This window comes from Colias eurytheme, chromosome 20 (assembly GCF_061535395.1).
Source record: "Colias eurytheme isolate Ceu_HAF_F1 chromosome 20, ilColEury1 Martin Lab GWU primary, whole genome shotgun sequence".
NCBI lineage: Eukaryota > Metazoa > Arthropoda > Insecta > Lepidoptera > Pieridae > Colias > Colias eurytheme.
This window is the reverse complement of record NC_142999.1, coordinates 3,978,391-3,996,515: the sequence shown is the minus strand read 5'-3', so window position 1 is coordinate 3,996,515 and position 18,125 is coordinate 3,978,391. Positions and strand designations below refer to the sequence as shown.

At 31.3% G+C, this 18,125-nt stretch overlaps 1 protein-coding gene across 1 annotated transcript in view; it reads left to right on the top strand.

The window, feature by feature from the left end:
* The window catches only part of shg (DE-cadherin), a 171,342-nt gene that overhangs the window by 117,034 nt on the left and 36,183 nt on the right, over positions 1-18,125 (top strand). The window contains exons 2-3 of the mRNA XM_090113456.1: positions 17,239-17,321; positions 17,855-17,977. Coding sequence (XP_089969582.1) covers positions 17,239-17,321; positions 17,855-17,977 — 206 coding nt within the window. The remainder of the gene's footprint in view (positions 1-17,238; positions 17,322-17,854; positions 17,978-18,125) is intronic.

Genomic DNA, 18,125 nt, shown 5'->3' with positions numbered 1-18,125 from the left:
TGGCTTCATTTTTTAGGCTCTTTCCTTTTTATGCGTCTGCTATTGGTCATATGTACAGATGGTGCATTCTTAATGCAATCTCGATCGCATTGATTTTATTATAATGCAGCTTATGTTTATGTATTCGTCTGGTCAGGTATGAGAAACTTTTATATTCGTCTCCCAATTATCGTACAGGAAAATCATATGTTTAAAGTCTTTTGAAGTGTAATAATAATAATGGGATATTTTAAATATGATTACAATTTTAATTTCTTCCTTGAATTATACTATTTCTATCTATTATTACACTACTAGAGGGGAAGAATAGTATATTTTTATTATGTAGTATTTTACAAATTTACATGTGTGTACTTACTATTTAGCTATTTTGTAAAATATTTAACATCAGAGAGATGAAAGATTTATAACGACAAAGACTCGAGAATTTCACATCACCCAAAATATGTGTTGAGGGTATGGAATATTCTGACAAATTTTAATTTTTCGCGCTCGAAGGACCATCCTAATGTTACAATATCTAATTTTCGTAACATAAAGGTCCCTGTCAAACATCAAAGTTCTTTGTGATAATAATGGGCGATATTAATTAAATTTATGCTAACGAGACAGTCGGATGTCCCAGTTTCCTGCTTGTCAATAATACTTGTACCATTTTGTAGATATAAAGCTTTCTGTATTTTCAAAGTGAAATTTTTCGTGCATAAATTTGTCCTTAAATAGGTGGGTAGCGTTAATGTGAATGAAACAACATTTTAGCTCCAACTGGTTTTAATATAACTTATTTCACATGCGGCATTATCACTATTGTCAGAGCTATAAGCAGTCTTTTTGTTTGTTGCTTTTGAGTTGAAGTATAGTTTAATACTGTTATTTTACGTTATGAGACAATTTTTTATTGGAGTACATAATATTTTCTTTTCACTGAATTATTTTTCATTATAACCACAGCAATTTTGCTGAACCCACTACAATTATAATATTATTTACATCTCAATCATTAATATTTGATACAAAGTCAGTAATCTCGGGTCTAATATATAAATTCTTTGTTACAGGTAAGCATGCGTCATCGGTGAGACACTGCACAGGAATGCAGTTGTTATTACCGCCGGTCAAGGCAGTACTTCTCCTTTTATGTTGCCAATATTGACCTTATAAGTGGTATAATTTTACCTATATTAAATTTAGCTACCTAATAATTGTTAATGTGGATAGAAAATGTTAGAAATAACGTCAAAGATTAGTGAATAGATTTTCTTATGATATACCCCCGGATAGGTATAAAAGGTCATAGAACAGAAAGTCTGGAATTATTGACATCCATACTTAATATTATAAATGCGAAAGTAACTCTGTCTGTCTGTCTGTTACTCAATCACGCCTAAACTACTGAACCAATTTGCATGAAATTTGGTATGGAGATATTTTGATACCCGAGAAAGGACATAGGCTACCTTTTATTGCGAAATATGTACCACGGGCGAAGCCGGGGTGGACCACTAGTAACTTATAAATCTAAATTTCAAATAGCTGATCATCATCTATATATAGTAGTCAGGTTAACATTCCCGCTAGCGAAAAAAGTCAGACTATCCGTTATGACTAATTGCATTCCTCAAATAAACCAAGTATAAAGGACATTTTTGAGTGTCAATAGCCACGTGCTAAACTATATTAGTATTGTTCAATAGTTGAATACTCCATGATAGCATTGAATGGTCCGATTTAGTCTCAGATAGCCTTATTGTCTGACCATTGTCCATCTCCACTGACATGCTTCATCGGCTAAGAACAATGTGACTTTAATATGTTAAAATATAACACATTTTAAAGGATACAATTTGTATGAAAATGAGGGTAGCTTTGACAAAAATTTATCTTCATCTTTCTTAAAGAAACCATATGGTTCAGTGCCTAACTGTGTAAATTTAATAAATTAAATATTAATACAAGAAGGAAAAGAAATAATTTATAAACGCGCTCAATGAGTTCTGCATAAATATTATATAAATCACAAAGCAGAATAAAAGCATTGATTTGGTACTATCATTAATAATGAATTACATTTTCTAATGGACTCCATAGAATTAATAACATTAACTCTATAGATGGCATTAATCACTCAATAATTTTCATTTTTTTATTTTAAGGACCTTTGAATGCGATTTGCTTATTATATTATTTATTACAAACAGAATTCAATATTTGCGATATCAATGATATTAATAGAGGTAGCCTTGTTTGTCCGAATTCCATTTATCGGAACATAAAATAACAAAATACCAGAGAGTAAACCACATTTATACCGAACTCGTTCCATGTATTGAAATAAATATAATGCAAAATGAAAATAAATGAAAAAATATTAGTGTGCATGTCATCGCAAGGAAAAATGAAATACAACTTTTGATTGCTGAGTAAAAATATTCCGCAATTTCAGGAATGACATTTTGCACAGATATTTTATGTTTCGTAGCAAATTTGTGTTTTACTAAAATACTGTTAACTGAATATGACGATTTATAATGGCTAAATTTAATTATTTGAACTGGTTGTTAATTTTTAAGTTTATAATAATATGATTCTTGTTTGCAAAATAACCTTCCTTAACGATTTATATTATAATATTTTAATCAAATCATAAATTATTATGTATTATAATAAGTTAAAACTTAAAAGCACTCATTTACTGCGTTTGTTTTGCGTGCATGTTTCTGACATACATTATCTTCGTTATTTATAACGTCGCAATGCAATCTTATTAGTTTTATCAAAAACATCAACCTAAATTGCTTATTAAATCGAGCATTATAATACAGCTGCACTTTAAAGATTTCAAGACTGTATTAAAAATTTTAATTGAAATTTAACCGTTGATAATGGTTCCCATAAACGAAACTTAAATTCAATTATCAATATTATTTGCATAGGTTTATCTTATTTCAGAGGTTTCAAATATCGACTGTAAACTACATTAAGCGTAAGACACTATCACAAACTATGCAAAAATAGTGGTAACAGCATACTACCCTGGGGGACACCAAGCAATCCCAGTACACCAGGATATGTATAAATCATCGGTCAAGATACGTTGCCAACGACCATACCGGAAACTACGAAACCGTTCAATTACCGCAGGAGATTAACCGATAGATCGAACAAAAGAGCAAAATCCCAACGTCTACATTGTTAAAGGCGTTACTAAAATCTCAAAGACACGTAGTGATGTGTTTTCGTCATCGGCCACTAATTAAAGCTCAAACAACACCGGGGTAACCTGTTTAGTTAAATATAGAAGAATTGTGCATTCAAGTAGTTGAAGCGACATCTGGCAACCTCAAATTACGTTATTTATTGCCTCTTGAAGATCACCTTACAGTGATTATACCACGTGAGAGTAATTTGTATTATAGGTTTGGATTTCGGTTTAAATGTAATAGCTGTTTCTTTTTTGTCTCCATTGATCTCGTGTTTACCTTACTTTCCACGTGTGGTGTGCCTACGCGCCTACGTATAAACCTACGTAATAGTGTGAAATTTATCAATAAAATTCATTATTTCGCTTATTATAAAATGTATTTGATGATAGAAGTAAGAAAAATGGGATGATGATTATTATCAGTATATTCGTTGTTGTTTTAACCTTGTGAATCGATTTGGCACATTTTTTTTATGTAAATACAATCGTTTAATCGTACAAATAAAATAGATTATTTAATATAGTTTTATGTAATATTTAAATATTAAATATTACGGGCTCATTACTATTAATAATCATAGTTCATCTCATTCAGTGAGTACTCAACATTATTCAGTAATCCATGAGCCAGTATAATATATTAAAACGAATATGATTATGTTCATGAGCCTTGAAACTTCAAAATTTTCTGCAAACAACGTATGGGTAAATACCAGTGAATATCCAAAAGCACATTCACTCAACAAGACGATACAATTGAGCCTTTATACAAACAACTTGACGCTTAACACTCACATTAACGAATGTTTATTTTGTTAAGTGGGAGCTTAGGGATAATTATTGTTATTGTTCGCTCGAAACATGAACACGTGCTCGTAATATTCAAAATTAATATGTCGAGACCGATAAACTTGATATGTTTTTATTTTCATTAGACGTTGTTAGTCAGATTGATGAATTGGATTTTGTGGCGTTAAATAGAAATGCAAGCCACATGAAATAATTATTTCCGTGCATTGATGCCAGGGGAATTCGGTTTCAGTGATATTTAATGATAGAGACTGCTCATTTTTATTTTTATTCAGTGTAATAAAGTCGCTTGTTAAACTTTGCGATGCTCTATTGTCAGATAATTTGACTGTCTTACTTTTAAAATAAACAAGAATAGACTTTCTCCAGACGCAAATAAGTTTATTTTTACCAAGCATGTTTATATACTGACCCCCATCTGGTATTAGCAGTGCATTTTACATCGTATCCGATGCCTGTTTCCAATAAAACAATGATTGACTCCATACTGCCAGAACGTGACCAGAATTTAGCATCCAATTTTATACGCGAGCGTAAAAACTCATGCATTCATAACCCTACTATATTCACACAGAATACCTTATAGCGGTACAATAAATTTTGTATACTGGTGATTTGATTTTGTACTGATATGAGTATATTTTAGTCTGTGGTGTTTGTCAGACACTTTTCGAATGAGGGCTGTGTTTACATACTTTAACGTTATGTGCTAAATGTGGCGGCAATAAATTCCAGTTGACCGAATTTTATCCTTTTTAAAATGCTTTTGTGATTCAAATTCTGCTGAATATTTTCACAGCAGCAATCGAAGTGACAGTTCTAATTTCCGCCGCAATCATTTTATACAGAATTCTTTTGAAATTCACTTCTAAAATGAAATAACTTTTATAGATCTTTGTCAGACCGGAATATAAAGAGTTTTGAATCATTCTACACAAATTTGTATTTGCCTATCCATTCAAATCACAATTTTATCAACCGTAGCCTGACGCTAATCCATCGATTTCCTCGAATTTGATATCGAAGTCCCAAGTACTCATAGTCTATTAATTAGTTAGTGTTTACGTGAGAACGATTTAACAGGTCTACTGGGGATCCATTAAGAGCAAGGATTATCTTAGCCCCTTGCGTGTTACTTATTAACAAGGGTGAACTTTGTGCTCACCTAATCCTAATTTATAATTATTGGCAAATTGCGTAATACAAGGTAACTATTGTTGGGGGTGTTAATGGAATTTTTGAAGAGATTATAATCGAGATTTGATCGGTAAACATAATCGTATTAAATTGAGGATAAAAAGGAGAAAAATTAAAGGCTTAAAACAAATTGCTTTCCATCAAAATACCAGTAGGTAATCTTTAACGGACTAACTCAATATTCAAAACTCTACCGTATAAAGTATGGCAAAAATTATCCCAGAAACAAAATAAAAACCGTTCATTTAATGCAACATTAAGAGCTCACTTAAACACTACACCAAATTGGTCAAAACGTATTGAAATATTTAACATTGCAACAAATTCAAATTACGTTTTCATTCCACATAGAACGCTAATTAAACCAATTATTAACTTTCGGAGCTATCTAAATTTAAAATGTTATAACAAAGTCCACCTTACATAGTTGCAATTACAGTTAATTAAGTATCACACATGTAGGATGCAGGTTCAGAAGCTTTAATTAAAACTACTGGGATAGCGTTTTCGTGTGTCCATTTTGTTTTCATTACCATTAAACAGTGTTCGATTTATCTTCGTTATTCCGTAATGGTCTGTGTTCGACTCATTATGGAGCTAATATTGAGTTGCAGTTGGAAAATCTTAACGAAATAATGGTCTTTTAAAAACATTTTCTCTCTAATGTTTGTTGTTTCTTCTTTAGTAATAGTAAGTTTGATTGTATTAGTATAATAGGAATACGTACTTAGAAGTTTTGTGTATCTGTTAAAAATAGATTATTGTCTGTTAACTGCTTTTCAAATTATGTAGTTCGTTTCGATAGGAATGCATACGCTAGACACAAGACATAAGAAATATGTTTCGGAGTTTAAAATTAGTATCACTTATAGTTATTGTAGTTCTATTAATAATAATACCCACATATTTTATCTTTGTTTTAATACAAATATATGTACCTATCTATAACAAAATATTGTAAGACTGATCAGTTTCTTACAGTAAATTTTAAATTGTAAAACTTCGTTACTATTCGTAGCTCATCCCACCCTATATTAAAAATACATTTCAATATAGGAGTGGGACGTTAATAAATATACAATAATCCTGCTATATTCAGAAAATTATCATAAAAGACGTCGAACACTTAAAATTCCGATTGTACTAAACGCCATTAGCTTAACACAAATCTCTGTCAAACTTATGTCAGTGGAATTTATGAAGTCATTTATTAATGGCCGTAAAGGTTCATAAATTATTCCTTATTAGCTGTTACGTTAGCTTTGGCTTGCTCCTTGAGCGATTTGTTGATGGGTTGTAAATTGTTGGGAGTTTTATTGCTACGAGGCAAATAAAAGCCGAGTTTACAAATGTATTGTCTGCTATACGAAGTTTCCTAGGCATCAGGATATTTCATACTGTATATTGAACGTTTTTATGTATATCTGTGGACTATTGGCAATCAATTCTTTTAAGAATTTTGGTATCTGAAATTTAGGTTATATTTTCTATGAATTTAAGATCCCTCGTTCATTTATTTCGTTGAGCCAAATTGATACCCTTTTCAATTCTTTAAGACTTAGTCATCTTGCTTTTGACCCTTTTTATACCTTGATTTCATTAGGCACAGTGTTAATGCATTAAGCACTTGCGAAAGATATTCTTTCCTTCAATGAAAGAAGTAAGATTTGTCGTTAAGGCCTGTTGTTTTTCAGAAAGTTTCAAAAAAATTTTTATTCGAAAAATGCTTGGCCGAACTCAAGCGATATATATATTATCGCTACGCAGCTACGCGACAAGACGCGGTTTCAAATTCCACCTCATAATCTACTTTTCGATTCTTTATTTCATATATTATTTTAATGCTACAAATGAAAAATTAATTGTTAGGTATTTAAACCGAATGTTGTCTTACATCTGAATACTAACCTACTTAAAAAGAAACATTCCTAATGATGATTCACACACACACACACACACACACACATACACACACACTGATAATTCATAGTGATAATACACATTAACACCCAACACATGCACAAATACGTTGATGAATCACACATTGACAGCTCATATACACACATACAAATAACACTTTCCCTCGCAAACAACGACCCGTGACCATCGATGGGCGGCGAACTGGGACGTCCATGGGAACAAGGGAAGTGTGGTAACACCTAAATGATTACCTTTTTTGTATTCATGGACTCAGTAATCGAAATTGTTTTATATTTACACACGCATTTTTGTTTTTTCAATTGGTATTTGTTTTTTGAAATATCTCTTGGTATAAAATTGTTTTCCATTGTTTGTTAGATATTATGAATACAGGTGCAAACATAACTTATTACTGTTAGTTGCAAAACTTTACTATAGTAAATTATATCCAGCAACTATTGCTTCATTTAAATAATGCTGGCTTTAACATCTCTATATAATTTCCAGTTTAAATTTCCCGGAAAATAATATAGCTTAATTATATATGAGTTAAGCATTTAATTGATTTATGGCATTTTTTTTTTGTATGTAATTTCAGTATTTATACTCTAAGAACAAGCATATTTTGTATGTCACAAAGTTTATCTCGTGCCTTTTATACCTACGAATCTATGTTGATAATACTGTGTTTTCAAAGACTAAAATTGTTACTTTGTAATATTATATTGGTGGTGGTAAGGTGAAATAAAATAAATAAAAAAAAAAATAAATAGCGATGGTTATGACTTGAAATCAAAAGTATCTGCCTGTATTCACAAAACCACGTACTCTAGTCATTTTGATTAAAATCTCTCTAAATAAAAAGTTATCACGTTTAATGTTGCAACCGTTCCTTATCTCAGACATAACAAACGCACGCAACTGTTACACAATTAAAATGCCTTATAAAACAATATTAACATTTACTTCGCCGTGGGTTGATAAATCTTTCCCAGTCTTTTCCCGACTGCGACAAATTAATTAGGCCTATGAAGAAACCGCTTTTACCAATCCTAAAACAATTTATCTTAAGGTACGCTATTTGAGCTTTTTGTGCCCGATGATTGTCTCGCGAATTGTTTTTGTACGATTTGTAAATAAAAGGGAAGCAAAATATTTGTGTTTAGTAAAACATTACTGAGATACAGCTACAGCTGTTTACAACTATTGAAACAAGGAAAAAAAAAAGATATTTGAGCCGCAAGGAATTTAAATCAATATTTAGATTTATTCATAAACTATGTTATCGATTTAATATGTCACCGCCAAAGCTTTCGATAACAAAATATATGCCTGCTTAATCCTAAATAATCTCTGCCAGGCCACTCTTCATTGCATTTATATTCAATATCATTCGTGGCTGTAAAAACAGTATGGAATTTCTGCATATTTAAATATGAAACGTTTGATGAAGTTCATAAGCTTCCAGCGGAATAAAATGGTACCAATAATAACAATATTTAATCGCCCCGGATTGGCAGAAAACTTGGGTGCGTATCCCTGATCGAAATTTTTATATTCTATGAAAATTTATATAATAATATCTAATCTCTTAATTTTGGCGCTTTGATAGAATAGTAAACATAACATAGGCGAAATTAAACACGTAACTCATAGCTATTGTGAATAAACTAGTCACCTTTGCCGTAAAATTGACAAGAAATCCAATAAGGCACTACGCAACGTGACTCCAACTAGCGCGTAATATTATCACTACATGCGTTCATTAACCTGCTACATTTCGACGTACCCACACATCTGAAAACAACCCTATACTTTAATACTAGAGTCTATATTTCTTTGAACAAAGCTAGCCATAAAAACCTTTATTTCTCAAGGTAATTATCTCGCACGTTCCTACTTTAATCATACGTCTCGCGTGTAGAATGTTTTGTTTATTGCCGAAAGTTCTGAATGATTTAACGTGGACATTTTTAAGATGAGTGAAATTTTGATGACTTTTTTATAAGCCATTCGCTTTTTCGATGCTATCTCTGTCATTTGTCATTTAAACCGACGATAATTTCAAAGTGAGTAAATTCTAAATGAAAATTAGGTCTTGACCCCTTAAGAAATTGGTACAGTGTTCGGAGCACCTAGCTACTTTTGCTTCAATTAATTTAAGGCTTAATTAAAATACGCTGTATTAACAAGAGAAAGGGTAAATGAGACAACGTTTGTCTTTCTCTTAATCGGATGAGTTTGTGCTGAAAACTTTTTGCATACTAAATAAACACGACACAATACAATCTAGTTAGTGATGATGTAAATGTATGTTGATTCTTGCGCTTTCTTTCGTTTTTCGTGCACTATAATTGTCTTTGTTCTTCATAGTGCTTATAATAATTTGTTTCTGGAAACTTCTTTGAATGAGTTAATTGGCCCGGTTTGGGTGTATAAAGTGGGTAATTTACATGTTCGCAGCGATACGGTCTTTGTATTTGGTTAGTTTCTAAATTAAAATGTATGACTACAATTTCTAGAAATTCATAATAATATGCATGCGTTTTGCAATTTTGCAATGCTAGTGTTTATTGCGAGCGTTTCTCCGTGTTTTACTTCTATTCAGAGGATATTCATAGATAAGTAACGTTATTAAAATAATTATACTATCCTATAAAAGTGTTGCATTTTAGATGAAAATTCGTAAAGACCTAATACTTTTTTGTAATATGGAATACCCAATGTTATTTATAACTTATAAGTAATCACCATGGAAAACACCGGTGCTATAATTTATGACAATATATATACAGTTTTCAATAATTATGATGTGACCTTTTAATGGTTAAAAAATAAATTAGCACTCCTGTGTCCTACATTATCTAATTATGTCTCTTTACCTGGTAGACAACTATTTTCAAAATAGTTATATACCTATAATTGCATAAAAATTATTAAGCTTGAATTGAAATATCAGTTTCACCACCTTTCATGCAGCAAACGCTTCAGAGATCAGTAGCAGATAATAACAAATCTCATTGTCGTAGAGAATTTTGTAAGGAAATTGCATCCATTGAGCTGACCTTTTGACCGTGTGAAATATGTTTCTATGCACAATATCAAAGGAAATGTAGTCAAATCCTGCAAATCGCATTTGTTATTCTACTTTTACTTAAATTTCCTTATTTTGATGCTTCTATCTCGTGTATTGTATTCTTTTGCATTGTCTAATTGATAAAATTACTATGCCAGGCGTTAATTGCTCTAAATAAAAAGGACCTTATTCTAAAACCAGTATTTTTTTTATTTGGGTAATTTTTTACGAATTAATAAAAGGATTTTTTTTTTCAAGTTTCAAGATATGTAAGTACCTTTCAAATGCAAGGTGTTTCGTCGAGCACTTTTCCAGCATTATATTCTATTTAGGTAACTAGTGACGTAATATTTAATAACAAAAAATGATAAACATGCAAACAACCAGAAATATGCTCTAAACAAAACGTTTTTCCTACACATTTTATTATAAATAACTCATTGTATACGCACCAAATAGTCCTGATGCAAAATCAATGAGGGGATAGCAGTGTGGGCGTTATCTTTGTGAGATGTCTTCAACTTTGCCCTTATCATGTTTAACATTATGGTACCTTTTTATAAGGGAAGTGCAAGTTAGATAGCTATGTAAACGCTTTTGCATATCATAATATGACAGCAACGTAAATTATCTTTACAACGTGGTCACGGGAAGACTATTGCAAAAGTCGGAATTGAGTACTTAATGAATAAATGGCGTTTAAAATCCGTTAAAAACTCTTGAATTTCTAACCTCTACTACTATTTCCATCATTAAAAAAAATACTAAAGTACCTACCACTGAAAATTAACGTAGGTACCTACAATAAAAAAATACAAGTCCATTTCGCGTTAAACGCTCTAACCTCCCAAAATAAAAGACACAAAGTATTTTTACCAACCGTTTCGCTTTATTTTTCGACCGAAGTGTCAAGAGTGTTGACACAATAGATGAGTGCCTGTCGATTTCAAGCGACCCTTCATTAAAGTGGCCCTTTGATTGTACCGCCATTTTTACGTGTAAACGTTTAATTTTTTGGTAAAATGGATATTTAATACAGAGGAAATGCTTTGTAAAACTGTAAAATATGAAATACATATATTGGAAATAGCTTATAGATACTTACTGTAAACTTAAATTGATAATCCTTCCTACGGTTGCCTACAGCCAATAATATGAAAACATTTTTAAACTACAGAACCCTAAAAACAAATTTGTTTAGCACGATTGTTATTTTCATATTTAAGACCTTAAATACCAAAATATAAAAATTGTCAGTTATAAAAATTTCTTTCCATATCACATTTAAAGAAACAAATACACGGGCACAAACGTTCTCATAGGCCATCGACATCCACCCACACTTGAATATTCAAATTAGTCTACACCCAGCCCTTTCCGAAAGAAGCCTAACAAAGGAACTGGGGAAAAAGCTAGGTTTCGTAAACGCTTTGTCTGCCAATATCGGTTTTATTACACACACATATGACATACTTCTCGACGTTTGTGTGGCCCGTAATTTGATATGGATCCGTGAAGTGGCCAGTGAAATTGACGTCGAATGTCTGTGCCTCTTTGTTGTTACAAATAAATGTGTTTGCGCTCCTGTATCAAGTTTTTCTAGATCTATACATACGTGAAAACGTGCTAAAATATCATGAATAAATTTAATCGACTCCAAATTGTCAGAACTAAACTAATTTTAAACTGGTTCAACTTACAAAAAAAGTGTGTGCGTGTAACCTTTACGCGCGATTGAAGTAAAACTTCTTTGGCGTTGACGACATATATCACTGAAATGATTAAATATTAACTTAAATAAATAAATATTATATTATAATTTAATTATATTTATTATTCATGTGCTTTACAAAGATTATTTAAATGTTATATTAATATTATTCATTCGAAACAGGTAATTGAATGTCATCATAATTTCTTACGTACGAAATTATAGGTTTGTGGTAACTATAATGTGAAACATAAATTTTACTCTCTAAATTTGCTACTTTTCTTGAAAATACAGCATCTATCGTTGTACCGAAACGCGTTGTTGAATGAAGTCGAGAAGTATTCATAGATAAATCAAATTTTTCTTCTAAAAAATCAATTAACGGCTGAGATTCCTGAGAGCGAAAATTAACATTAAAATCTCCAGTTAGAATCATCGGTAATTCATGATAATTACTATTTAAAAGTCGAGAACCTTCAATTGTGAAGTGAAGTAATTGCTGATGAATAAATTTTATGATATATTTTGTCAGGCTAGTATTCGTAGAAATATAAATAACAACGATAATCACAGGTTGGTCATTCGTATTAACACATCGAACCAAGGCGATGTCACCAATTTGTGAAACCTCATCTGAAATTTGTGATAATATAGTTGGTGAAATATTTTGAATTGGTGTTACATTGTTCAGTGTATCTGTAGATGAATGATATACAGCTACTCCACCAGCAGTTGAGTTGGGTCGTTTGTATTGGGTAACGCAATAAAAATTTTCAATAAGAATTTGTTCGTCATTTTTCATCCAAGTTTCGGAAAATAACAGCAATGTGGACCTTTTTAATACTTTATCATTCAGATCAGAAACATGAGCACGTAAACTTTGGCAGTTGAAGGAAAATAGTGTAATGTTACTCTCATTTACAAGGTTATATAATTCTTCCTGTTGTGTTATTAGGCGAGAATTTGAAAGTCTTTACAATTCACACTGTAAATCAACTATTCCCCCTGGACGCTTTCTTCCATGATAAAATTTGTTGTCATCGGTGTTTGAGTCAATGAACAATCCATTTATATCAGTTACTCGTGATAATGCTACATATAACAGCTGCTGACTGTGACTTTTATTGTATTCATAAAGGATTTGATCAAAAGTACCACCTTGAGACTTATGTATTGTAAGCGCACAAGCAGATACTAATGGAAAGTGATTTCTCTTTGCAAATATTGTCTTATTTCTATTCATTGGTACAGATGACGATCTTCGTAAAATTGGGACTGCTGTTCTACTAATGTTTAGAGTTTGAATATGATGGGCAGCTTTTTTCCTAATTTTCTCTCCTATCTTACCAGGAAACTCAAGCCATAAGCGTATGATGTTATCACTGTCATCACGTTCAATATACACTAACTTTCCAACACAACCGTTGGCTAAGCCATCAGATACATCAATATTGGTTGTAATAATGTAAAATTTGTTAAGAACTAATATGATTTCATAAGGCGATCCTCCTGTATCAATAACTGACATTTTATGAAATTGTTGGCGTACATATGCTTCTTGTTCAACTGAATGACAACCTATATACATATCTGTTGCTATGGATACTACTTTGTCTTCAGCAATATTTAAAATAGATTGATTATAATCCGCAACATGTTTATTTTTATTTTTAATTTACTTATTTTAAAAGTAATAAATAAACAAGTATATTTAGAGATTTTCAAAAAATTTTGCAATTTAAAATAATGTTTTTAAAACTGTTGAATTTTTCATTCACTTTGCTATTCACAATTGATCCGTTTGAAAATTTGAAAATAAATAATCCTAATTGATTATGATATTTGCCACTAGCTGGCGTATAAGTCAAGAAGCGTGTAGTATATGACATATACTTACAACCAATCAGAATTATTATTTTTAAATGGCGGAAACTACACAGACTTCAGTAAGCGTTACTTCCGTCAGAAAAAAAATCTGAGTTACTCCCTAGTCGCGCCTAAAGAAGTTTTACTTCAATAAAAAAAGCAATCATCAAAAGCGGTTCACCCAGACGAAAGTTTTGAGGTTACAAACCCAAAAAGTAAATAGGTACTAGATAATAATAGAGATTCTTCTTTTTTTGAAGGCGGATGAAAATAATGTGAAAGAAAACATTAAAACAATTACGTAAGCTTAATATTTCACGCTATATGTCTTAACACACACGCTGAAAGCAAAACATTGACTTCGTAATTGTTCTCTGGGGTATAATATATTCGAGATTGAACTTTAAGTAACATTTAAGGAACTCTGCATTAATTACCAACGTAATTTCTTCTATAAGTATATTAATTAATTCGATATTTACATTTTTCTTTAAACGTAAGAACGTATGTAAATATTAAATTAATTATGAAATTACGACGGATCATATCAATACTAGTATAGTATTATATTATCTGTGATAAAAGTATTCAAAATAATAAACAACCTTTCGTTCTCGGTATCTAGATACTGGCCAGTAAGAATTATTGTGAAAAAAAAAAATGCTTCCACATTTTTTATTTAATTTTATTCAGCGTTCCACGTTCAAATATAAAGACCGCGAAAGAAAAATTCTGTAGTGTGCTTTTGTTTATTTTGATATTCGACGAAACATTAATAAATGTAATTTATAATAAAAATCATTGCAACATTTATTTGAAATATTTATTCGTTTTCGTTGCTGTAAATAAAAGTTTATTGTCAGGATTATCGAATATAATTTAAAATCACATTACTTATGTTTTAGATTCCAGGAACAGAAATCAGATAACCGCTTCTTTGATTAAAAATCTATTAATATCGATAATGGAATACAAAATACAATAACGCAGCGGAACATGGAGGCCCTTTGTGTTTGAACTTTCAATTTAAGATTGTGGAGCAATGTAAGGCTTATAGATCAAAGACGTTTTCTACCTTTGAGTGTGCTTACGCGTATATTCTAATACATTAATGCAATATTATATTAAGTACTCAATTTTGCTCGTCAATTCTAATTTCTATTATATTACGGGTGTATAAGATATTGGTTCATTGAGCACTTTACGACTCCTCTTTGTTTAACGTGTGAAAATATCAAAAAAAGGTTTTCTAAGTGAATACGATGCCTTAGTTCTTTTATAATTTGAAGAAATGACACACGCCTCATCCCACAAGGGATTTTTCGATTTCACTTTTTGTGCAAGGCACGTGGTTTCTATAGGTTAATTGTATTTTCCATTATCACAATATTTTCTCAACAAGAAAATTCTACACGAACATTTACAAGTTCGTCAAAAAGGCACCATTACTGCAGATGTAAACATATCTCATATTTCATACATGACATTTATTATACAATAGATGTACGAAAGATGAATTATTGTGCCTTCAGTAAACGAAGCAATAGGATCATTTGATTGCGTTGGAAACGGATATGGGACACCTATATCCAATATTCGGTTGTATTGTTTGTTGTGACGTCACAGTCTCCTCTATTTTTGTGTAGAGTTAAGGCTGTTTATACACATGGTTATAAATAACAATTAATGGAAAAAAACTTTTGGAAATGATTGTACTTATCCAGAACTATTTAATAATAAGTGAATTTAAATTCGTTTATTAATTATTTGTATTAATTTTTAATATAATATTTAACTAGGTATTAATAACATAGATGCAGGACATCTAGCAGATATCATTGAAATCTCACAATAGACTAAAAAGTAAATATATTTTATATTTCATTTCATTTTCACAACCGTTAGACTAAAAAGTAAATATTTATTTTTCATTTCATTTCATTTTCACAACCGTTTATATAATTTGACACATCATTAAAACTATTAATCAATTGTTTAAACTTTTCATATTAAAGTTATTGTATTGATTTGTTTGTCCCTGTTTTCGGCACGAGTCAAACTAGTGCAGTTCGCGAAAGTTATTTCGTTCCCATATTCATGCATTTTAACACTGAACAAAACTATCTGCTGTACGAACGAAAGCAAATAGAAATATACGCTTCTATCGTGAATTATGGCAAATATTATGAACTATTAATGAACAAAACAACGAATTAGCTGTCCTAAAAAATATTTCGAAAGAGTAAAGATTCTGACAAAAAGTAATCATAGGTTAGGTAGGTACACATAATATGTAGATAACATTTAACAAAATTTTCATAAGCTACATTCTTATAGTTTAACTAAATTCAAAACCATAGAACACATTAAACGTTCTAAAATAATAACAGCATTACAAAGATAAAATACCAAAAATTCATATCGCAATACGTGTACCAATAAATACGGAAATATTCAGAACATTTGTACAGTGAAATTTCGCCAGTCGTTCCACTGTAAAGTCTATTACAATTCTAGCACAAATTACACATACCTTGGCTCGTTAAATATTGTTATTGTTCCCGTAAATTACATTTACGTTATCAAGAATAGAGTGCGAGGTACACGGGTTAATGTGGAATACCTTTATAGGTATAACTTCTTGCTGGCTTGTATACATTAACTAATAATTCATAAACCATTGTAGTACCATTGAGATAATATTACTACGTATGGAGGAGACACCACGAACAAAATCTGTGCGCCATTTTTTTGCTCTAACTAAGTTTTAAAAATTATTATCTAGTTAGGTACTTACCGATGAAAGTTATTCCTTTGCACTTTTCCGTATTATTTGTATTATTTGTGCAATATCGTAACACACACGAAGGCATATTTGATTCGTTTCACTTTAAAACCATTAAAAAAACCACTCAACATACGCCACATGGCGTATGTTGAGTGGAACATAAGTGATGTAGGCGGTGTCGTCTCACACAAAATTTTTATGATAGGGAATTCTTAAACTTTGCATACAAAACATTTGTGTGAAATATACAAACCCAAACTTTTCAAAATTGCCTTTTTACGTTTAAAAGTAAAAATAAATTTTATAGTTTGAAACTAGCGAAAACAAGTATTTAAACGTTTGAATATAAATTAAATAAGTATTCGACCCTTCTGTCCTATTTAACTTATCTAGTTAAGTGTAGCTTTTTGACTTGAGATAAATTGCGGAACGGAGTAAAATTGCAGTGGCCTTGTTGTGGCCTGTTTGAGACTTGCTCGAACTATGAGATAAACAAGTTTCATTGGTTTCATTTATTTAATTTAATTTTATAAGTTGAATATTTAGAACATGGTTTGAACAGTCACATTGTAAGCTTTCTTCGTGAAATGTTTGGTCCAAGAAAAGTTATGCTCCTGGTTGGCTTGAACATTAAAAAAAAGCTCATATAACCTTTTTTTTGCCCGCAGTCAGAGATCATCCATCACACCACGTGACGAGGTTACGGCACTCGCGACATCTGGACGGGTATCTGCCATTGCACACGTCGGCCGTAAGTAACCCTCATTTAATCCATCAAAATCTAATTCATCATCAACATTTACAATACAATCCCTATTTCGATTAGCCCTCGAAGCTTTTTCCCTTTAGATTTCATCTTGATTTTGGCTTATTTTTAATCTATTCGTATAGTAATTGCATGAGTCGTATGTTCAATTACACGCATACTTAAATGATTTCATTATGCCTCACGTGGATTGATGTAAGTAATCTTCTTAACTGTAAGTTAAATCATATTCCATTTCTCTGTGCCTACAAATAACTCATAATTAATTTCCTCTTGATAAACCGAAGGAATATCGTAAGGTAAATTCTTGACACGTATAAATGTATTTATGGAAATAAGAACTTATATGTTGCATGCTATAGATGTGTAGATCAGTTTTATTTGAAAGTTACCTAGTTTTTGGTAGCTTTTGAGTTTCTGTTATATAGATATTACTGTTTAATTTAAATATGTGTAAAGAAATAATTATGAATACCATAATAATTTCTTCGGAGTTGCACACCCGACTGGGTTTTCAGTTTATTCCGGCGACATCGCCCAAGCTTGCTGTGAAGGACAACCACAAGCCCTTGTTCACGGAATGTTTAAACTACAAACCCACACTGAAGGAAGAGCAACCGCCTGGGACGTATGTCTTTACCGTGAGTATGAAGTTATTACGTGTTTTAAAAGATTGTGGAAAATATTCCAAATATTAATTTGAAGCTAAAAGCACAGAATACATAATAGTAGCTAAACGCTACAGAACGGACACTCTCCGCCTCCCGCCAAAATTAAACACTTACCTCA